Here is a 24556-nt window from a genome sequence, read left to right on the forward strand (position 1 = left end):
ACTCTACTGCCCTCCCTTGGGACTTCAATGTCTGTACTAGCATTAAGGAACTTTGCACGGTCCATTCCTCCCAATAGGATGGTTCCAGGATCCCCACCTATGTAACAGCTACACATAAGTTGCAGATTCGGATCAATCTACCATTTCCAGTGTCCAGATAATTACTGGGATGTGCATGGAGGTGTCATGTGGAACTGTGGGGAATCAAACCCAGGTCTCCAGAGTAGAGTCTGCCACTCTTAACATCAGTGGTCCCCAACCTTTTTAAGGCTGGGGACTGGCAGGGCAACTGCCCGCCCGCGCATGCTCAATGCGCGGGCACGGCCCTGATTCCCTCTCCCCCACCTCCTGCAGTAAGAAGTTTCCTGGGCCACAAGCTTGCAGCCTGGGAAGTTTTTTACTGTAGGGGGGGGCGGGGAGAGGGAGCCACGGCCCGGTGCCAAGGCCTTCACGGGCCGGCACCGGGCCACGGCCCGCGGGTTGGGGACCACTGCTCAAATCAAATCAAATTTATTTGATACAGCACTGTGGCCAGATAAAACAGATACCGAGAAAAAACATTTCACAGTAAAAAATTGCAAAATCAGGGAGCCAGTACAAAATTTAAAATATATAAAATTGTATAATTGATGCGTACATTATAAAAAAATGCATAGTAAAATACCTCTAAAAATCTTCACTTAAGCTTAGGTTGTCTTTCCCGTGTGCTAAGCACATGTGCACAAAATTTGGCAACTTGCTTAATAATATGGCCCCTACTATTCCACAGGAGGAATTTTACTTTTTCTTTGTTTGAACTGGTGGAGGAATTCCTGAGTAATGGGAGGATGAATTTATTTCTCGCAGAGCTAAAAGTAGGGCACCTTAAGAGGACGTGTTCGATTGACTCTATCTCCCCGGAATTACAGGGGCAGAGTCTTTCAGCTAATGGGGTTTTCTTTAAGCAACCCACCAGCATGGCAGAAGGTAATGCAGAGCATCTAGCTAGTGTGAATGCTCTCCTATAGTATTTTGTTTCCAAATAGGAGAGATAGTCTGCAGAGGCTTGAATATATCTGGAACACGGTGGTGCACCATACCTAGGGGAGCGAGAAAGGTCAGTTTGACGCTCTGTGTCCTCAATCCTTTGTTTCACTACAATTTTCGCCTGATCGTACCCCAACCCGAGTAGTGAAAGCGGGGAAAAGCCTAATTTTATAATTTCCCTCTCGGTGGCCAGGGACCACTGCTCTACATTACGTTGACTGAGTATCGCCAAGGGATAAGAGATAACTTAAATGCAAGTCACTTTTCTCCCCAGGGGCAGCAGCTATTGTTGTCACAAAAGGCATATTTATCATACAGTGGAGTAGGCTGCAGACCTTTAAAGAAGAAAAACCCTGACAAACAGCAACACGGCTATTATTTTCCCCATATGCATCTCTCCATCATTTGGTAAATGTTTTCACTTTAAAAGTTCATCCTCCCTCTAAAGGGCTAGAAAACATGTCTAGTGCAACTATTATTTAATTAGATTTATATGCCACTGCTCTGGGCCAGCTGGCTGGCGGCACCTAACATTAGAATTACAAATGCAAAACTTAAAACACCAACATAATTTACAAGCAATAAGACCCCCCTCCTCCCCCGCTGCCAATACCCAAGAAGAAGATGTGACCCAGATGGGAATAATGGGGATCAGTTTAGGAGGGGCCTAAGTTGTCCCCCATTCATCTATATTTACACTACAAATTGGTGTAAAATAATTCACAAATCTGGTTCAGCATGCTAAAATATATGGAAGGCATTGACTTCTCAATGCTTGGGGAAAGCAAGCAAAAGCACTGTGCATGGATGGATGTATTTAAAGCATTTATATAGCATTTATTTGAAGTCTTAAAAACCTGAAATCATTAGTAACCATGAAAAGTAGCCAATAAAACTCAGAAGTACAGGCTGCAGTCCTAGGAGCACTTTCCTGGGAGTGACTAAATTAGGATTTAGTTCCAGGTAGCAAGTTTCAGATTGTTCCCACAAAAGCTTTCCTGATATCTTTCAGAGAAAAAGAAATGCTAGACTGGAACAGAATGATTGATAACATGGATAGGTTGCTTATGATATGTGAGCTTCCTTTTTTGTATGCTTCTTTTCCTTTTTTTTAATTCATTCACCCGTACCTTTTAAAAGAAGATCAACTATAGGTATTTAAGTCCAAGAGTGAAAGCTCTTTAAAATCTTCTTCCCTTTTGTAACTATAGAGATTGCCACTAGGAGGCAATGCCATCAAACATATTTCAATTTCTTTCTGAAGAGGAAAAGGTCTGGGGGCAGGGAAGCATGTTGATCTCCAGAGAAACTTTGTATATGTCAAGCTCCGTGCTAGAGCTTCGAATAAAGAATGCATCTTCGGCTTGACTAGCACACCCTAAAGATGCCCATGGAAAACTGTGTGTAACGCTCTGAGCAACCGCCCTTCTTACTCCGCCAAACAAAGATACTGAATCCAGACATAAAATATCAACAAAAATCTGCCTGGCGGCACACAGAAAAAAACCCACCAAATGTTTCTTATGCAGATGTCGCTTGAACATCTTCGGCCAGTCGGAGTGCCTCTTAGGCAAAGACAGGAGCTTGTTCAGTTTCCTCTTGTCGGATCACAATCTTCTCTTTGGTGGAAGGAAACTGTCAGTCACTGAAATGGGTTTGCTGATCGTATAGACACACCCTCTCATGAACATTCGTCATCATGTAGGAGCAATTCGGTTTTCCTGTTAAATAACATTAATTTCTTCTTGCGCTGTGCCTTGTTTCCAGATTGGCAACAAAAATTCCCGAGTGAATTTCCAGTCTTTTTAAAACGGAGCAGTATATACTAGGGATGTACATAAAACTAAACATTCCAGTTAGGAGAAGCATCAAACTGAACCCCAAACCAAGCAAAAAACTGGTTGGGATGGCAGCCTGGCACAAGGGAAAGGTGCACTGGTTGCTGCCACCCCCCCTTTTATGGTCTCAACAGTGGCAGCTAGAAGAAGGGTCACAGCTGCAGGTAGGAGAAGCACAATGGAATGATGCCCAACTCTTGTGGATTTCGTTTTCATTTGTAGTTAAAAGTCAGAATGATATTACTGGAGAAAACCCAGCAATCTCTAATCTTAAAAGAAAAGGCACATAATAGTAAACTAAAGTGCAATATAGAGAAGGTCACTACATGTATGGTCCCAGATGTTTAAATTACCCAGTGGGAGTTCTTTTGGCAGCAGCATTTTATGTATAGTTTATTATGAACTTAAAAAATAAAAGAATAAATTTTTTCTTGGAAAAAATTCTTTTTCTGTGGTGCAGTGGTTCAGACATCCACCTCGAATGGGAGGCAATAGGCTACAAAACTTTTTTGATCATGAAACTCATGGGCAATCTTAAGGCAATGTCTCTCTTTAGCTACTTCCGTATTAATGTTTTGCCCAACCCTTGTTCCGAGTGCTGAAACACCTCCATACAGCATCATCTTTGAAATGCCCTCCATGTTTTCCCATTTTCTGATGTTTCTCAAACCTGTTTAGCCATAACCTTTATTGAAAAACCGCAGACTTCATGTACTTGCCCTCCATCTAGTAGGGAAAATGCATTTTCAAAAGGTCCCACATCCTCCTTCTGTCAACCCTTGAGGCCACTGTTTGCTCTCTTATCACCTCCCAAGGTTTTTTTTTTAGAAATATGGGTAGTTGCCAGCTTACTATAATTCAATAACATTTATGTGATGAGCTGATCATCCCTTCAGGCACTCCAATGCCTTCCCATGTTCCATTCCCCTGGAAGAGGCTGACTCAGTGCAGTCAGAGCAAGACTGAGGGAAGAGTTTTAGTCCCTCCCATTTACCCTTCTTTGGCTGTTCTCAGCTGGCCTCTCTCAGCAGTCAGAGACTCTCCTACCGACCACCTCCTTGGCTGCCTGAGACCCCTTTTAAGAGTTCCACCTGTGATGGTATAGTCCCAGAACCAGTCCTCAACTCATCAAAACAAGCAACATCACTTAGGAAATTCCCACCAGGGAAAGCTAATGGGGAAATCCCCAACCCACTCCCAGACCAATGAGATTCAGCTGGCCTCATCAGAAGTGATCAGCTCATGAGGAAAGCACTACCCATCCCCCAAGATAACAAGAGGCTGATGGCCCCAGCAAAGGTGATCAAGCCTCCTTTTCCCTTCCCCTCACCAGCTGGTTGGGAGCAGCCTTTTAGGGACAAAGGCGCAGCCAGGTTGCATTGCTGACTCTATGCTCATTCTACAAGTTTAGACACTTGGCAAATGCCTCATATGGAATGGATCCTGCCCCAGCTCTTCTTGGGTAAATTTGGGAGAGCAGAAGTGGATTCTAATCTACTGGTTTATCCAAAACTTCCATCTTCCATTAAACAACAAGTCTCTAGGCTTTTTAGTTGCAAGGATATAAGAGGAAAGGTGTGAGCAGTCACGGCCCAGATTCCCTGGGAAGAAATGGGGAGGGCAAGCTGCAGGACAGTTGCAGCTGGGTGGGAATTCACTGATGGGTCAATCCATCGATCATGGAGATGTTCTGTCGCCTCTGCAAAGCAGTAGTAATGAAAACATGGAACATCACCACTGTGTGGACCAAGGCTTGCTGTGATAATAAAATGGGACTGTGAAACAGCATTACAAATTCCCTTTCTCAAAATGTAGACTAAAAAGTAATTTGAAATATATTTAGTGACCAGTTTTCAATCTCATCCAGATGCTTGCACAGAATTTAGTTTTTGTCTGAGATCTTACAAGATATCAGTTTTGCACATTCAATAATTTGAAAATCTTTATTGGTGTTAACATAAGCCATTTCCCTTACATATGTACAGTGCTGAAGTCCTACATATTGACCAGGTATCAGTGATGAATTTAGCCACATGCAAGAGCATTTAAACATGTTAACATTTTGATGCTTGCTTGGTTCCATGGGACAAGGAATTCTTTTTCAGAAGTGGAATTTATGCTTTATTTTTCCTTGCATATATGTTTTAGAAATAGCAGTGGTATGTATCATAAGTTCCCAACGTGTGGCCAACAGAAAGGTTTGAATTAGCTGCACTTTATTTGTTCACATTTCAATGAATTTTAAAATACAGATACTATTTCACTGTTATTTTAAAGTTTTTATTCTGAGAAAAAAGGGCCTTTTGCAAAGCAGGACTGATACTCTATCATTTCCTAAACAGTGCTGTGTTTATAAGAAAACAAGCTATCCGTGCAATCATGAACTGAATTACATCCTTGTAAGTCTGCTGAAATCAATGAGCTAAGAAGCATTTGATGCTGTTTGCAGCTGCCCTGCTAGTCTTAACAGAATGGATACAATCTAGAGAAAATGAAGGTGTCCCAAGCTCCTTCTGAACTAAACAAGACTGGGCTTCAACACTAAGCACATTTAATAAAAAACAACATCCTAATGAACGTGGCATGACATACTTTTGAGTAGACAGTCTGAGAACTGGCTTATTGGGCACCATGTCTTGATTTCAATTGGACTGGAATATGACAAGCTTTCTCTGGATTATGTATATTAGGTAATCCAATGGTACTCTTGTGAGACCAGAAGGCACATGTGAATGATAAACATTCAAGGCTTGGTGCTGGATTTGAATTTCTGTTTCTTGAAGAGCTCTTTTAACTGATCTTCACTTGTGGCTTCCTTCTGTTGTATCAGCTCAGCATCTCCTTTGGTCACTCCCCAGCCATCTGGCGTTGAAAGTGAAGGGCAGTAGGGTTGACCAGAGGCAGGCAACAGGTTTTCCCAGTATTCTTTCCTAGACCTATGTTATATATAAAAAACTCATTAAGTGTATAAATACACACACACACACACACAATTGAAGAGGGCTTTATACAGGCTATATTTCAAACTGCTCCCTTAACTGCAAGAAGATCCAGTTTCTGACCCATTCCAATTAAGCAAGTATTTAATGCATGAAATCATTGCAAAGGACTACGCTGAATATGGGGTTGCCAGCCATCATTAAAGCTGTAGCGTTTCCAAGGATTTCTAGAATTCCTGGGTTTAACTCAGAAGTAATGTTATGCTGTCAGTCCATATCCCCACCCCCTTGACACCCACTGGTTATCAATGGATGACAACTCTAGTTGAAGAATTAGTTTTTATACCCCGCTTTTCACTACCTGAAGGAGTGTTGAAGCAGCTTACAATCACCTTCCCTTCCTCTCACCACAACAGACACCCTGTGAGGTAGGTGGGGCTGAGAGAGATTTGATAGGAACTGTGACTGACCCAATGCCACCCAATTGGCTGCATGTAAAGGAGTGGGGAATCAAATCTAGTTCTCCAAATTAGAAGCCACTGCTCTTAACCATTATACCACATTAGTTCTTCTACTTTAGATCCTCTGGATAACACCCAGCATCTTTTAAATATGTTTTAATTCATGAAAACTGACACAAATAGTAATAATTCTTACTGAATCCAGTGTATTCAGATTTAATAATCATGGAAAATATGGAATGGGCATCTTTTCGGTAGTCACTAAATCTGAGGGAACTTGAAAAGTACATAGCTCTTAAGTCCTTTTACTTTGCATTAAACCATAAGAGATTTAATTCAACCAGAATATTAACCTTAATTTATGCGCTGAGGAATGCTTTGCTCCCACCGATTTTGTCCTGCCATTTAGGCTTATAAATTTCCCCTTTCAAGCCTGTTCTCTGTCCAGGAACATTCTACAACTTCTCAGCAATCTGCCAGGCTGCAATTCCTAAATAATTTACTATCTGAGCCAACAGATTGAGAACAAAAATGATTTACTGGGCTATTTTAGTCTTGCTGCTACAATAAACTGACCTTGCTCTGATCCAGGGTTTGGTATGCATGCTCAAACCGTTGCCCCAGCTGCCATGTTTTTCAGAAGCTTGTGGCAAGTACCCTCTTTCTGGAGCCAGCTCCTCAGCAATTGCTCTGATATGATATGGTTCAAAGCCACAGCAACCGCCAATGTATCGGATCCCTAAATTGTAGGCTTCTCTTGCATATTTGTGTACATCCCATCTGGTGACAATTCTTGGTTCCAAAGCTGTAATGATAAAGCAATTGCTTTAGCCTTCACTGTTGCCTGGGTATTTTGCACAGAATTTGTATTATTATCCCTCCAAAATCTCAGATCATATTCACTCTGTTTGACAAATATGTTGTCATTCACTGCTTAAACGTTTTTAAATAGTTTCTAGGTAGCGGCAAGAACAATGTTGTAAACTCTGGGAACAGCCCCATGCTGGGAGGAGCAGTTCCTAAATTAGACAGATTCAAATTAGTAGCCGTGTTGGTCTGAAGTAGCACAATATAATCAGAGTCCAGTAGCACCTTTAAGACCAACAAAGATTTATTCAAGGCGTGAGCTCTCGAGTGCAAGCAATCTTAGACTAAGAACGGACCATCATAACAGTAGGAATATATAAGCAAAAGTTAATGCTGTTACATTAGTAAACTGTGTCACAGCATTTATACACAGCCACATGATAACTCCCAGCCAAACTAGCCAATCAGACCCCTCGAACCCATTTGTAGTTCACAAAGACATATCAGAAATAAAACTGTCCATGCCAGTGATCCATGGCTTCTACCCTACTATTTACTGCTGGCCCCATCTGTCTCCATACCTGTGTGAAACATTCCTACAAGTAGAAGCTAAGCTTACAGACACTCTGCCTAAAGAGACCCAACTTGTCTTTTTCTCAGCGGCAAATTTTTTTCTAATCCTTCTACATATTTTCCTTATCCAGTAGTGCAGTTATAGAAGATGAAAAGAATGTATTTATTAATATATGAAATGTATCTATATAATACACTGAAACATTTGGAGAAGAATATACCACGCATTCATTTTATTTTCCAATTCTACATAAGACGGAATTCCACACTGCATTATGACGTGTGCGTGTGTGTTGGGGGAAAAATCTCATCTGTGTTACAATTAACATGGGTTGCCTTTGCCTGAAATTTTAACATCAATTCCAATCCTACAAATATATTCAAAGAAAACAGTAGAAAACAGCAACAGTACTGTAGCACCTTTAAGACCTTAAAGACTCCAGTAGCATCTTACATTTGTGGCAGGCTATGAGCTTTAAGGAGTCACAGCTCACTTCTTCAGAAAACTCATCTGAGTCAATGAAATATTGTAACCTTAAGAATATCTGATGTAGCACAGAAAACTCTTACCAAAAGGAAATTCGGGCAGATCAATGAAACCTTGCTTCCCACAGTCAGGTGTATGAAACGCAAGTGGTTGTGACATCAGATGTGCTTTTAGCTTAGCTGCTTGCAAGCCTTCCTTCATGAGTTTCACTGTTCTGAGGCAAGTTTCTGGATCAAAATGGCAGTTGACACCAACAATAGAAGCACCTATAAGGACAAAGAGGAAAGTTTCCTATAATGTCTTTCATCATCAACATAAGTTGTAACTCAAATAATGCTTTTAGCCTAAGTGGTCTGTGTTCAGAGCCCTTTTTTGATGTTAAAGTTTACCAAACTGTACCATTTATCTACCGATTTAGATACTGTATATGCCACTTCTTCAGAGACCAGCTTGAAGCAACTGTATCATGAACGTGTATGTTTGGAATCTGCCCCTGAAGAGCAAAAGACTAGATGATAGTACAATACTAGATGCTACTATGGGACCTACACTTTGCAAGAGGGAGTATGTGTCCTGTATTTCAAAATGACCTTCAGTTCTACTCCATTATTATTCCATATTATTCCATATTATGCTTTTGATTCCGCTCCAATTGCTTACTGGCAAAAAAGGAGGATTTAAGGAAGTCTGTAGAAGATTTTATGCAAGCAAAAAATTACACATATGTATTAAAAATAAATAGTTCACCACCCACCAATAATTTATTGTTGTTTCTTTTTAACTGAGGCACAGCAGCCCTTTTGCAACATTAAAAACTTTTCAAAAATCTGGCAACAAAATCAAGGATTGAATTCTGAAGAGGATTATTTTTTTGTTGTTATTTTTATGTCACAAAAGACATCTCCAACATTTTTAATTCCTTTCAGGTAGCAATCCAGCATAAGATTTCACAAATACCTCTATAACTTTCTCCTTAAGAAGAACATGTCTTCAAGTCACAGCTGACTCAGGGAAAACCCATCCATGAAATGTTCCAGTCAAGAGACAAGCAGAAGTGGCTTGCCATTGCCTTCCTCTCTATAGCAACCCCAGTCTTCCTTGGTGGTCTTCCATCTAAGTACTAACTATGGTGCTGATCTTACAAGTGCTCATGAGTTCAGGCTAAGCTGGGCTACCCAGCTTTAAGCAATCACAGAAGTCATGCTCAGGGAATCTCATGGTCGGTGATGGTTCATAGGGTTCGGTTCTGGGAATATTCCGAAAGCATCCATCACTGAGAACTGTGGAGGTGAAGTAGTTGCCAGTTGGACTTTCCTTAATCTAATTTCCACTTATAACAGAACTGCTGCTCTTCATTCTCTGAAATCAAGCTGATGAGATCTTTTTAGTCATAACAGTGTCAGACCAGAAGATGCACTACATGCTTTTGTATTCTATAGCATATCTAGTTCTTATCCAGATTAACACAACATAACTAATTAACTATATCAGCTACATCCATAGAACTGGTGTGAGACAGGATGCTGGACTAGATGGACCATTGGTCTGATTCAGCTGGGCTCTTCTTGTCTTTCCAGTCTTAGTGGATCAAACCAAGATGGAGAATACTGATTATTATGTTGATGTAACATTACTACTCCATAAATTTGGCAAAGCTTTGTCCTGGGTTTAATAACCACCCAAATGTATAGCCTTTCTGTGCATTATCTATTAAATCCCTAAAGTAGTGTCATCTCTGATGAGATATGTCCATTCCATTGTTATCATATTACAATATAATAACATATTAAAATCACTTAGATGTGGTTGAAGACTACAAACACCTTATGGCAATACGAAGCTGGAGCTATGCTACAACATTAGATCAGTCCTACACAGCTAAAGGGGAAGAGTCTAATCACTGGCCAAATGGGTTCTTCAAAAAAAGATCCTGTAGTATGTTATTGGGTAAGAAACTGCTTATATGCATTTGTAGAGATTACTGACTGTATTTCCATGTGAGAACTCTCCATGTACAACCATATTTGTGCAAAAAGAAACCCAAATATACTTGTTGTCTGTTTCTGAAGCGAGAGAGATGGTATTCTCACTATCTTTTTTTGTATGCACAACAGAGTGTACAAGGCATTTCCAAACCTAATTAAACAAATGCATTTGTACTGTCTGTTGTATATTTGGTATCTTTGCACATTGTTATTTTATTAAATATTATTATTTTCACACTTTTAAAAATTCCATTTATTCTCTTAACCTGAATATGGCGGGGGGGGGGAGTGTTAAGAGATTTAAAAATAAAAACCATTTGTAATTTTACAAGTTAGCTGCTATCTGAAGAACTTCATACATCCTTACTATTTGCAGACTCCTTCCGGAATACAGCTAATATAAGAGTGAAGCTGTACAAAGGTCCTCTGCACAGTCCTTTACTTCCAAGTACATCATCTATAGATGCTATTTAGCAATTTTCATGTCATATTTTCTTACAACCAATGGATATGAGAAAAGTAGACCCTTACCAGCTTTTACAAGCCGAACAGCACATTCTCCAGGAAGAACACCATGCATATCTCCTTCTGGACCGATGCACATAGTAGCTGCAACCGGCTTCCCAGATTCCTTTAAGGTTTCAACAGCCCATGCAGCTTCTTCAACATGTTCAAAATACTACAATGCATATTGAGAACATCAGAGAGGGTAGAGTAGAAGGAGATTCAGAGCTACTGTGTTGCCAACATTTGAAAACAAAATTTAAAATCCAAAACAAACCCAAAAGGAGTTTGTTTTTAACATTACATATGTACATACCATCAGTATGTATATACTGTTAAATGCAACTGACTTATAGCAACTCCAGCAAGGGGTTCTCAAGGCAAAGTGAGAAGCAGAGGTGGTCTGCCATTGCCTTTCTCTGCAGTCTTCCCCTAATCAAGTACCAACTGGCCCTGGCTCAAGTACTTCTCAGCCCTGGCTCCAGCCTGATGGAACTGAGATGCCAGCTAATTTTTACGCTCTGGGTTGTGCAGGACCTGAAAAATGGCTTTTTCCCGCCAGCCCTTACAGCTAAGGTTATGATGGCCCATAATCAGACAGCCTCTTCCTTTCCCATTCTCTCCCTCTTTCTCTTCCATTCTGTTTTCTCCGCCACCAATAAGACAACTCTACAAACAAAATGAACAACCTGATGGTGAATGGAGGCAGCTGGGGGGGGGGTGGTGGATTTTTAATTAAATATTGTTTTGTTTTTATCAATATTTTTGTTTTATATTGTAAACTGCCCAAAGCCCATCTAGGAAGGGGTGATATAGAAACTTCATTATAAATCACCCCTCCTTAACTTCTGAGACCTGACATCAGGCTATATCATACCATTTCACATTTCATATCTTGTTCTTACATTAAATCCCTAAATTTTCAAAATGTTTCCACAGAACAAGCTATTTGACTTTGAACACTGGGACAAGTTAGGATACAGCTTTAAATGAGAATTGTTAAAAGAATTTATTACAAATGGGAATGGCAGATGTTCAACATCCTGGGAATTATTCCCAAATTAATTTAATAGATTCAAGTTTAAATTCTACAACATTCTGTGCTTTCAGAAGTGAGTTAGGGAAGGGATACAGTTACAAAAATCACATGCTGAATAAGATCTTGGAATGTGGAACAATGCAAATGTAATCTACTTACAGCTTTAACCTTATTTCTAGAAAAGAACAATTCATATTTGAAAGAAACACTGCAATACACTGTAGAACATGACGAATATGCTGGTTTGTTTTTCACCCATCATGAAGGCTTCTTTCCTCATTGAGAGCACTCACTGATCCTTTAAAGGTTTCATTTACCTCTGCAATTAAGAAGTCCACATTCTTTTTCTTAAAAACTTCTAGCTGTTTCCGAAAGATTGCCTTAACTTCAGCTTCAACCATGCCACTTAAGTATGTCGGCGTCTGACTGACGCCCCCGGCTACCAGAGCATCTCCTTCTTGAGCCACTTTTTTTGCAATGTCACAGGCAGCTTCATTTACTTTCTGGCCCTAATAGTACAAAAACATAGTTAGTAGTGACTATAACTGTAGGAAACAAAATGAAACAGAGCTGTACATAGAATATATTATACACATTTAATTGAATGGCATAACAGAATTTTGTAAAGACAGCTGTGATTTTCAATATCGGGTTCAAGGGCTTCAAACTGGCGGTGTTCCTAGTATATCCAAAGCAATATCTGAATCAGTTTCCCCTTTTGTAGTTTGAAGGTATAAATAGGGTGTTTGAAAAAGTGTGGTTTATCACTGTATACTTCTTGTCCAGAAAGATGGAGAAAAGGTGGGAATAAAATGGAAGGATGGAAAGATCTATTAAGTAGTTATCAAGCTAATTCCGGTTGAACAAGTTTACGACAGAATTCTGAAATATTGCAGAATATAATATCAGCCATTTTATTCTCAGTCTCTTACCTAGTAATCCCAATTCTCTAACATATAGTTTGCCTTTTTTACAGCACACTCGGTTGATGTTTTCAGTTAACAATCCACTATGACCCCAAGTACTTTTTGCCTGTCAGTCTCAGCAAGTTCAGACCCCATTAGACTATAGTTAAAATTGTGATACGTTTTTTGTCCCAATGTGCATCACCTTTCATTTACCAACATTGAACTTCACTTGCCACATTATTGCCCACTCAATCAGTTTGTGGAGATCCTTTTGGAGTTCTTCACAGTCAATCTCCCAGCTCCCTCTCTCCTTTTTTAGCATGAGAAAAATTACCAGAGGATGACTACAATTTAATATTAATTTAATAATGTTTTATTGCTATATTTTATCTACATATGATTTTATGATGTAATCTACCCTGAGTCACATGATAGGGTAATAAGTTGAATAATAATCACAATAATCATAATAATCATAGTCAATCTTTGCAATGTCAATCTTTGCAGGACACCAATGCTTACTCCCCTCCTTTGTGAGAACTGTCCATTTATTCCTGTTTTTTGTGCCTGTTTTTAATCCATTAGAGACCCCTTCCTCTTATCCCATGACTGCTAAGTTTACTCAGGAATCTTTGGTGAGGTACCTTGTAAGAAGCTTAACATCTACTAGGTCACCATTATGCTTGTTCACTTTCTCAAAGAACTCCAAGAGGTTGGTGAGGTAGGACTTCCCTTTGCAGAAGCCATGCTGATTTTCTCTGTTTGATTACAGTATCTACTAACTTGCCTGGGAAAGACTTTACCAAAAACAGACTAAGGAACTCAGATGTCAGATTTTTTTTACTGAACCTTCGTAACACCTTTCCTATTTCCATTCAGTATCTTGATACATTTTAATTTTTATGACTACATCTTGAGCAGAACAATGCTAAGCAAAGTAACACCTTTCTAAGTCCATTGAAATCAATGCTCTTAGAAAGGCATTACTCTGCTTAAGACTGCTCTGTAAATAAATCAGTTGCGTCTTGCTAAGATGTTCTGTTCTGAGGGCTGATACCACTTATTTTTGACATGGAGACAGAATTATTAATAAAAAACAAATCAAACTACTCACAGAAAATTTAGCAGCTACATAGTTTCCCCTGTTCTCCAATTTGTCTTCACTAGCATAAAAGGTGAAAGTCTGTAAAACATTTGATCCAGCCCTGAGAAATTCTCGATGCAGCTGAGAAACTGAAAAATGTAAAAGAATTACATGTTAATTTTGTGGCTCAAGCACTTTTGATTCAGGGTAATATCCAAACCTGAACAGAGTAGAAATTAGCCTCTTCCTCATTATTATTATCATTATTATTATTATTGAATTTATTACCCGGCACTCTCAGCAAAGCCGGCTCGTGGCGGGTTACAGATAAAATGGTAAATAGAATCCTTTAAAAAAATCCCCTAAAATCAGTAGTTAAAAATGCAGTCTACCAAAAAACAGAAAAGCATGGCGGCAACCAACCCCCCACCTACTCCACTGGGACCAGGGGAACAGCTGACCACCACAGATGGAATGTGGTGGAATATTCCTTCTTGGGGGTGGCCATAGATCTTCTCTTTGCCCTGGCCTCAACCACAGACCTGGTGGAAGAGCTCTATTTTGCAGGCACTGCAAAATACCAGAAACTCCCGCAGGGCCTGCAGCTCCTCCGGGAGCTCATTCCACCAGGCAGGGGCCAGGACCGAAAAGGCCCCGGCCCTAGTCAAGGCCAGTGGAACCTCCTTGGGGCGGGGGATGACCAGTAAGTTGGAACCCACAGAGCGCAAGGCAACTGGCAACCAGTGGAGCCGCCTCAGCACAGGCTGGATATGGGTCCTCCAAGATGTTCCTGTGAGGACTCTAGCAGCTGCATTCCACACCAGCTGCAATTACCAGGTCAGAGACAAGGGCAGGCCATCATTGATGTCAAGTGATGTTAAGTGAAAGTTACATTCACAGTCTGTCACATTTTTATCCTGTCCTTCCTACAAGGAGCTCACAATAACATATGTGGCTCTCCCTAGGTTTATTCTCAGAACATCCCTCTGAGAGAATGTCATGGGCCTAAGGTCATTCATAGCTGAGTGGAAATTTGAATCCAGGTCACCATCAGTTTCCTGTCTGTAAAATAGAAAGAATAGTAACTTATTTCATCATTCTAGCTGAAGCTGCAGGAGAGACAATGCTTTATATACTTACACCTAGTTTCTTGGTGTAATATGTAGGAACATTTTCAGTGGGAGATATATAAGACAGCTATCTCTTCCAATTGGGTAACAGCTACTACACTATATTTATATACATGTATGTTTTCATGCAGCAGAGGGCACTATGTTACACACAAACAGACCAGAAGTTATTCCTATTGACAAAAGGAAGTTACTTCCTTGTATATTTATTAAAAATTGTTTGGGCAAAACTTCCTTGAACTCCACAGCAATTTTTTGTGTGATGCTGCTCATACCAGCTATTTCACAATAACCAAAGCTTTATTGCTCAGCAGGACCCATGAATTTCTCGGCATGCTGAATTAAGAGTATTACCCAGTTTCGAAGGTACTTAGACAGTATTTTAACAGTATTTTTATTATTCTATCATTAAACTGTGTTGCTGTTATCACTATATTACTGTTAAACTGAGTTATATGTATTCTGTTTTATATGAACCGCCTTGAGCCTTCGGGGAGAGCAATATATAAATATAATAAATAAACATACATAGATATTCTAAGTCCCAAATCCTGACCTATACAAACACCCCTTGAGAGTGATTTATCTGTTTCAAGCATAAGAGCCTTCGGGGAGCCTTTGGGGAGAGCAATATATAAATATAATAAATAAATATACATAGATATTCTAAGTCCCAAATCCTGACCTATACAAACACCCCTTGAGAGTGATTTATAGTTGCATCTGTTTCAAGCATAAGACCTATGGTTGCCTGGTTGATGTATGGTCTTTCCCTATACATTTCATTGGTGAAATATCTCATTTTTGCATTTTTATCTTTCCCAGTAATGACACCAGGTTTCCTGTTACCTCATCCCACCATGGCAATGACAGCTTTGCCTGGGGAGCAATGTGAATGAGAGCAGAACTGTATGTTGTACACGGGGAGGCTGCTGAAAATAGCGCAGCACCTAACAGCTGCCGACATCAAAACAGAGACAGATATCCTAAAGACTACTGGACTAATCCAATGTAATAGTTCATAGGTTATCAGAGCCTTTCCTTCTTTTTTTCCTTTTCCATGTAAATACAGGGTTGAATTTCCATTAAGTGTCCCCGGAGGTATAGGTGATAAACCATGTAATAAGTAACTTTTGTTTACAGTATTCCTGCAATTGGACAATTATTTGTGATAACAATTCTGTATAAAATAGTTCATAGTGACATAAGGTTCCTGATAAAAAACAGTATTCCTATTTTTCCTTTTGAGAGAAGGTAGTATTTGGCTGCTTTTTAGAATGTTAGCACTGGGCAGACACATGAATTAGGGAGCTTTGAGTTTCATGCCATAGGCAGTTTTCTGTTTGCATTGTTTCCTAATATATAAACTTGTTGCATTGGTACCAGTTTTCTTGTGCTGTCTGACTAAATTGCTTTCTATATGTTGTAATCTGTCTTGAGTCTCACGGAGAAAGGCGGGCTATCAATGAAATAAATAAATAATGCAATATAAAAGTGTGCGGAGTTCAGATAAAATTACAAATATAATCCTAATCAGAGTTACCCCTTTATCAATTCGCTGAAGTCACTGGGATTAGAAAGGTGTAACTCTTTGTGCTAATATGTATTTAAATGTTTTCAAAGATTTTAATGTATGCTGTATCTAGTAATCTCAGCCCAATGAGATGCCAGTTATGATAAATAATAATAATCTGTTCCATTTGTTTCAAAGGCCAATTTACCTGGTTCTTGGCCAATGTGCTTATTCTACAGCTGAAGAGCTTTACACAACCTACAATGTATGCAGAAACCAGTATGGTGTAGTGATTACAGTGCTGCACTAGGATCTGGGAGACCCACTCTGACATGGAAGGTCACTGGATGACCTCGAGCCAGCCACTCTCTTGCAGCTTAACCTACCTCACAGGAGGGGTAGTAGAAGCTGCTTTGGGTCCCCAATGGAGAGAACAGTGGGATATAAATTAAATTACAAATTAGACTAACCTGCTTCCGGGTGTTCTACTGTTGCTTCTGGGGTCCAAGGACCAGCTTTCACATAGCCTCTCTTTTCAAGGGCAAAGACAAATCCTCCATCACCAATTACAATTTCCCCAGCATCTAGACGTTCTAGGATGCCCTAAAATAGTAACATATAGCATATGAATAGTGATTTCGTATATAGAGCACTTCACATAGTGTGTCTTGTTGTGACAGACTGTATGTTTCAAAGCGTAGAAATGTTGTACAAACACCCAAACAGTTCATTCTACACAGAGCCAGAGAGCCTTGAATGAGGCTGTTCTAAGAGATATGATTGGTTAGTATCAGCTGAACAGAGAAAGACTTTTAAACTGGATGCTGAGGAGAATTCAGTCTGCTTTCAACACTAGATAAATTGAATGAACAAATAAAAAAGAGTCAAGCACTAACAGTTTTGGAATTCAGCCCTGACTGAGAGCAGGAGTGATTTAAGGATTCACGGGTACTATAGCGCCAGAACCAGTTTAAGGATTCGCAGGGCCCTTGCAGAGTACAATTGCAGCAGAAGCAGCCAGACTCATGGAGGGGCCCCACACAGTGGAAAGGGGTGTCACCCTAAGCAACCTTAAAGAGGGCAAAAGGAGGAGAGAGGCTATGGCCCTGAGCCATGGAGGAGAAGGTACAGTGTGGGGCCCGTAGCACATGTTACATATCCTACATGTATAAACTGGCCTTGACAGAAAGCAGTTTAACACAGACAGGAGAACTGAGTAAGTTGGCAAGGAAGCTTGGAAAGTAGGTGAAGATTCCCATTCAGGCCAAAGAAAGAGGCTAGATATTTTAGTGAGAAGAGAATTTCCCTACCCAATCAACTCTTTAGAGTTAGCTCTGAAGAGTAAAGAAATGCATGGTTTGGTTAGAAACTGCCTTCGGAGTCAGTAAAAAAGCTCAAGACAGGTTCTGATGTTTCAAGAGAAGGGGTTTGGATACTGGAATGAGTATACCAGCCTTCTGGAAATCAAAAGAGTTTGGTTTGGGGCATCATCAATATAGAGATGATACTGAGCTCTATATTTCAATATCTGAGCTTATAGATGTGCCTGTCTTGACTCTGAACTGGTGCTTTTTAGGCTTTGGTCTGGTGGATAAGACAGAACAAGGAGAATCCGGACAACACAAAGATGACATGGTCAGGCAGGCTGATGTTTTTACAATGATTCGATCCATTAGTAGCAGGTGGAGTAAAACTGGCCTTTGCACAGCAGATTAAGATGCTCATTGATCTAACTCTTGGTGTTCGTAAGGCAGATTGGTGTAGTGGCCAAGAGTGCTCTCTGTCACCTGCACCTTATTTGGCAACTCTTATCCTTAGATGTAGCTGAACTGGCCATGCTAATCCATTCTTCTGTAACCTTACAGTTGGGTCTGCTGAAATGTTCATTAAATTGGGCTGCCCTTGTAGACAAACTGGAAAGTTCAGCTGGTTTAAATATGGTAGCCCAATTGTTGTTACGGGCCTATGCAAAAACAGCTGCATTGGCTATCAGCTTGTTTCTCCATCGAGTTCAATGACCTTTAAAGCTCTGTATGGCCTAGGGCAGGGGTGTCAAACATAATGCCTGGCCCATTCAGAGCTCTTATGTGGTCAGTGAATAACTAGTGCAAGGGAGGGAGAAGGGTGTGCAGGAAAGAAAAACCCTGCCAAGCAGTTGAGTATGAGGATCTGAGGGAAGGAGAAGGAGGAGGGGGTAGTCAGGGGTGGGGACAGAAGGCGATTGGCTGGCTGCTGGAGGAGGAGGCGGCACTGAGGGGTGGGACAGCCACCCTGAATGGGTGTTAAACACTGAGTAGCGTTTAAGTCATACTCCTCCTCCGAGCCCTTACCAGAAATATATTATGGGGAACAGATCAGGGTGGGGTACTGTGGTCCAGCATTTGCTGGCAGGGGCTCATGGGAATTATAGTCCATGGACATCTGGAGGACCACAGGTTGACCACCCCTGCTGTAGGTGATACAGCAAGGCCATTACATTTCTCAGGGCTTTTTGTGAGATATTTAAACTACCCATATCTCTTGAAGGAGGGGATGTTATTTGTGGGTTTTACTTTGTGGTTTTTAAATTGTAATGTTTTAAATTATGATTTTAAAGTTGCCTTGAGCTATAATGCAGGAAGGGGCACTTTCTGAAGGACTTACTCCTCTGTTGAGCACTTTGTGCCAGATTCTTTCTTAAAGCATTGCTAAAGACTGCTCAAGGTGCTAGCTGAATGATTTATTCCCTTTTATATGATCTCTCTCAGAGAGTCAGCTGCTGAAGCAATATTAACAGCTGTTCTGGGTTTCTTTTCATATCTATAGTAACAAGTGCTCTTGAACTGGTGCCTTTCTGAGAAAACGTTTTCTGAACATCCATGAGTTCCTCCCCTTAAGCATTTTCAAGATCAATGAACATGATTTTTCTTCTTAAGAGAAAACAGTCTTTACAGTGAGCTAAACTCAGATGTAATCCATGGCATCTCTGTATGCTCAGAAATACGTTTTCTGCAGGAGTCATTAAAAGCAACCACAAAGTATAGCCCCATAATTTTAATTAAACTAATGCCAGGGAAGAACTAAGCATGCTGTCAGCAGTTGTAAAAGTAGCTGGCAGGGTTGCCAATTTCTAGGTATGGCTTAGAAGTTTCCTAGAATTAAAACAGATCCCCAGATGAGAGAATTCTGTTCCCCTGGAGAAACCAGCTATTTTGGACTATACCCAGCTAATGTCCTTCTCCGCCTTGAACTTTCCTCTAAGGCTGCACCCCCAAATCTCCAGGAATTCTCTTCTCTTTGCCCTTCAACCTCTATGAGATCTCTTTGTGAGTAGGATGGTTTCCCAATACAACTAGGAACAAACCTATTAAATTAATTTTTCACACTTCCATTCTTTTTCACTTCCAGTTTTGCATGTTGTCAGATACCTCCATTTTTATTCACACCAGTGCCCACATTTACTTTAATAGAATCCAGGCTAAAGAGGTTCTTTCTTGGCCTAATGGCTGCTACGTCCTGCTCTCTGTCATTCTTACAAGCACATTAACAGCTATGTTCTGTATTATCTATCTTAACTATACTGAGAATATAAAATTCCTCTATTTTTTCTAGCAATTTTCCTTTGAACATAACACTTCCCATATAACAATAACTACTACAAAGTCACATACATTCTATCATCTAGCTCCTCATAACTCAAAATAGTATTTATTAAACCATGTTTCTTACAATGCTGTGGAAATTTTAGAATGGTAAACAGTAAGTTTTGTTAGGACTGCACAACAGCTCTGATAGAACATTCTCCTGGATGCAGGAACCACTCCAAACAAGCTAGTTAGAACAGATGTTACATTTGATCCCAGTCAAAAAGTGGAGAAGTGATGGATAGACAATGAGGAGTCTGTGCAGGATTGCTGAAGTACAGAACTGCACTAAAATTATTATGATTTACTTTATTTATGGTCCACCTTTCTTGTGGATCCTGTTCATTGTTCAAAGTTTCATAGCATAGTAAAAGTGGCACATATATCTATTATGTTTGCAAATTCACATGAGAGAGGAAGTCATGCCCTGATTTAATTAACCAAACTACCAACCTTGGCTAGGAGACGTGTACTTCAGAAATGCAAAAGCTAGCAAGGCACAAGCAGCAAACAGCGTGGAAGAATATTTCAGCAGCAACACTTAATTTTAACACAGACAAGAGTACCCGTTAGTCAAGTAGCATCTTAGGATCGACAAGCGTTTGAGGGCATGACCTTTCAAGAGTCAAAGCTCTGTAAAGCTTCAAGTGTTACACATTTATTGGATCAAAGTAAGACAGAGCAAGTTATCTTCTCTTTTCCTTACCATTAGAAGTAAGCAGGATTCAGGAAGTCTGAATCCAGTGGCATCTTTAAGACCAGAAAGGTTTTATTCAGGGCATAAGCCTTCATGTGCAGGCACCTTTCTGCAGGTGTAGACACAGATGTGGAGGAGTGTGCATGCACACCAGAGCTTATACTTGAAATAAAACTTTGTCTTAAAGATGCCACTGGACTCAGACTTTGTTCTGTGGCTTCAGACCAACACAAGTACCAGCTTGAAGCTACCTCACTGGAAGCAAGCCTCAGAGCCGTATGAAATACATGGGGCTGTCATGTATCATGTTTTGTTTTGGAACGCAGACCTCCGCTCTGTTCAGTAGCAGCTGGTCCACAGCGTTGTAAATCTCCAGCTACCCCATCAGGCACTATTTCTCTCGCAGGGAGTCCCAAGGAACAAACCACCGCCTGGCTGCCCGATCGGCCGAAGGAGGCGTTTCCAGCCCGGCAACTGTACAAGCAGGCTGAGCGGACGGCTGTTCAACACGAACCGTCGGACCTTCTTACCTTCTTGGTCCTTGGAGAGCCTCCGCCTGAAGCCATGAGCTCTTCGGTTGATCCCACAAAGCAAGACGACCTGGAGGGCTCAGCCGCTCAAGCAAGCAGCAAGCAAGAGGTCGAATGGGGACGCCTGCACGGCGGAGCAGCGCTTTATAGCTCTGGCTGGTGGGAGGGTCCGGCCCTCAGGCGGCCGCTTGGATGGCCATTGGGAGACTCGGGCAAGCCCACCGCCGCTGAGTGACTCCTTCTTCGCGCGCCGTTATGTGCTTTGCCCTCCCGCAACAGCGCAACTGGGCTGGGCGGGAAAGCGAGGGAGAGAAAACAAGCGTGCCCATCGTGGCCAAAACCAACAGCCTGCGCCACTGTTCTGGAAAACACTCTTAGCCCTTCTCGCTTCCCAAAGGAACATTCTGTCCCCACCTACAAAATGCGCGGGTGCAACGACCGCAGAGTGGCTGACGCGCTGCACGGGCGAGCAAGAAGACCACTCTAGCGGGGGTTAGCGGGCCCGTTCCTTGGACGGGGAATTGCCCCTAAACACATCTTTTCCTCCTGTCAGCCCATTCTCTTAGCCGCAGCGCTAGCTCCCCTTCGTAGCATTCCCTCGGGCGAATTGTTCGTAGCGCTGCCCCGCGTCCTGCAAAAGCGGCTCTCCGAGTGTTTACTGCAGGGAGAGCAGCAGATCCCGTCCCGAGAGAAGGAGGCTGGTTTTTATACGGGCTCCATGCCCTCCTAGACCCGAAGAGGTCCAAACCTGTAGGGCCCCCCTCCTCCGGCCGTCTCCTCTGGCAGGCTGAAATGCCCGAGGCTGTAAATAAGCCAATCACTCCAGAGAGGGGCGGGTCCCGCTCCCTCAGCCGCGGGGACTGCGCGGGGGCTCAGAACGGCCGGCGGAGCGAGCTCCTCGAGGACGCGAGGGAAAGGCCATGCTGCGGGAGGCCCTGCGCCTGCTCCCGCCCAAGTTGCGCCGAGAGCCCGCTTTGTTGTTTTCTCCGGCGCCGTCTGCGCGGTTCTGCGCCTCGAGCCAGGAGAGGGGGTGAGTCCTTGCCGTGAGTGAGTGGCTGGCTGGCCGGCCGCAGGTTCCTGGGTCTCCATTCCGGGCGGGACGGCAGGGGCACCCCGAAAAAGCAGAAACATGCAAGGGCGGGGAATGCCAAGCGGGTGTGCTTGTGGGGCGGGAAGTTGCACCGGGTTCGAAAGGACTGTATTCCTCATCAGTGAAGGATTTGGGGAGGGGGCGCTGGCCGAGTCTTGGCGTTTGGATGTGTGACATTCATAGACGCGAGGTCTAGTCAGGGGAGCAGCCTTGCTGGTCTGAAGCCGCGGGACGAAGCTTGAGTCCAGTGGCATTTTCACGTCGGGCAAAGTTCGAGTCAAGAGAATATAAATTTTCGTGTGCAAGCACACTCCTTCAGATATGCAATGAGGTGAGATTGTATTTACATATTAAAGCCCCGAGCAAATTTAAAAATTGGCTTTAGTGGAACAAAGAGTTCAGTGAGTTCAGTGCACTGCTACGCACAAGTTTCAGGCAGATTCAGTATTTCTGTTGGGATGATGGTCAGGGGCTAAAAGCAAGGGACAAGTTGAATATTCAAAGGAATATAACCATTCTTCTGTAAAAGGCAGCGTCTAGTCCCAATTGCCTTTATCCTGCTTATGAATGCAAGCACTGTGCCTCTCGGCTGCATGTGCACAGCTTCCATGAAATTTGTGAGGCAGAGCACCCCTCAGATGAACTTTGTACCTGTCCCATTGTAGACTTTCTGAGAAGCATTTAAAACTATATGGAAATAGGGTAAATGTTTGTATAAAATTGCCATTCCATTATGGTTCAACTTTCCTGTCTTCTTTCCTGTCTATGCCCTCTTCTATATCTGTGGCTGTATTGATTTAAATTAGAGGTTACGATCTGGCTCTTTCCCAGTTAAACTCAAGATGACTTTCTTCCTAAATGCCAGAAAGAACTTTTGAGCTGTACTTCCACAGTCTTTTCATTGTATGATTTTCCTAGACTAGATGGTTTTTCCTCCCTATTACGTTTCTACAGGAGCTATACTGTCCTTTCAGGAAAGGGAAACTGATTATAATTAACATAAGAGGGAGTGGTGTGAGAGTGGCAGCTAGGGTTTGGGACTTCCATGTGCATAAATATATGAAAACTAGAAATTAAGCCAGTTGTAAATATAATATAGCTGTTCCCAGGCGGGCAGGGCGATCGGCGGCTCTCTGAGGCGGCGATCACCCTGGCCAGCCAGCTGGGAAGGGCTTCCTCCCCCCCCCCCGGCAGCTGCCTTTCTGAGCTGGCCGGGAGGGCAATCCGGCGATCGCCCTGGCCGACCAGCTGGGAAGGGCTTTCTTCCCCCCCCCCCCCGGGCAGCCAAGGAGCCTACTTCTGAGCCGGGGAAGAGTCAGGGCCGGCGCGCTCCCCCCCTGCTGCCTCCTGGCCAAGGCCTACCGCCTACCTGCTGTGTAGGCAGGTAATGGCGGCCGGGGCCGAAGGCATCCAACGTTGGGGGGGGGGGTGGGCCGGGAAGTGCCTCGCACCTCCCAATTCCTCAGATCGGGGCCAAGGGACCAATCAGCGCAGCTCGCGATTGGGCCCTTGGCGCTGGACTGATATTCGGAGCGAAGCGCTTGCCGATTGGGCCCTCCCATTGTCAGTCCGGGGGAAGGGGCCAATGGGCACCCTTCCTCATCCCGGACAGGGCCCACCCTAAGGGCCCTTACTATTTATTTATGCCGCTCCCATGGAGCGGTTAAAGATGATAATCATTCTTTTGTTATAGCTAATAGTAAATAACAAGCACATAAAAACAGGACACCCACATACAGGAAAGAGTTACTTATACACTCGGGAAACCTTCCAGATATGCAGAAAAAGCAAGCTAAAAGCAAAATACAGTTTCAGATGACCTGACTAGGACTGAGCGTCTCCCAGGAAACATGGGATGTTGAGGATAGTTGAGACTTTTAGCTGATTCTCAACTGTTCTCAACATTTCATGTCTTCCAGGGTATGCACAGGGAAATGGAAAAGCGGGCCTCCTTACCCACCCACCCACCCATCACTGCACTTTGATTTGCTGTCTCAGGCAGTGAACAGAGATTAAATTGTAACATTATAATAAGTATGGTTAACATCCAAGTAATACATTAAAATCACTATTGAAACTTGTTGGCACAATTAGTTATTACTGAGATTTTTGGTAAATTAACCATATGAGACGTTAACTAAGAGGAGGAGGGCCAGGAGAGAGGCCCAGTATTTAGATGATATAGTTTCCTGATTGCCTCAATTGTCACATATATTCAGAGAGACAATCCCTCAGATACAGAGGGCCCACACCACGTAAGGCCTTATAGGTTAAAATGAGAACATTAAACCTGATCTGGAACTTGACCAGAAGCTGCCGGTA

General features: G+C 42.2%; 2 protein-coding genes across 3 annotated transcripts in view; one reads left to right on the top strand and one right to left on the bottom strand.

Moving 5' to 3' along the window:
• DMGDH (dimethylglycine dehydrogenase) overlaps positions 1–24556 on the top strand; it is an 84382-nt gene that overhangs the window by 14906 nt on the left and 44920 nt on the right. Inside the window, exon 1 of one of the 2 annotated variants that reach the window (XM_077347316.1) lies at positions 21914–22174. The exons of the other annotated variant lie outside the window; for it this stretch is intronic. Coding sequence (XP_077203431.1) covers positions 22065–22174 — 110 coding nt within the window. The 5' untranslated portion in view covers positions 21914–22064. Of the gene's footprint in view, positions 1–21913; positions 22175–24556 lie in introns of those variants that run through there. 2 annotated transcript variants of the gene reach the window in all.
• LOC143842316 (betaine--homocysteine S-methyltransferase 1-like) lies at positions 4794–21294 on the bottom strand. The gene is given in 9 exon segments (XM_077347317.1): positions 4794–5632; positions 5635–5800; positions 6841–7069; positions 8215–8397; positions 10648–10795; positions 11977–12168; positions 13682–13800; positions 16765–16897; positions 21145–21294. Coding segments are annotated over 9 exon segments (1332 nt in total). The 5' UTR covers positions 21181–21294; the 3' UTR covers positions 4794–5506.

Source organism: Paroedura picta, chromosome 7 (genome assembly GCF_049243985.1).
Source record: "Paroedura picta isolate Pp20150507F chromosome 7, Ppicta_v3.0, whole genome shotgun sequence".
NCBI lineage: Eukaryota > Metazoa > Chordata > Lepidosauria > Squamata > Gekkonidae > Paroedura > Paroedura picta.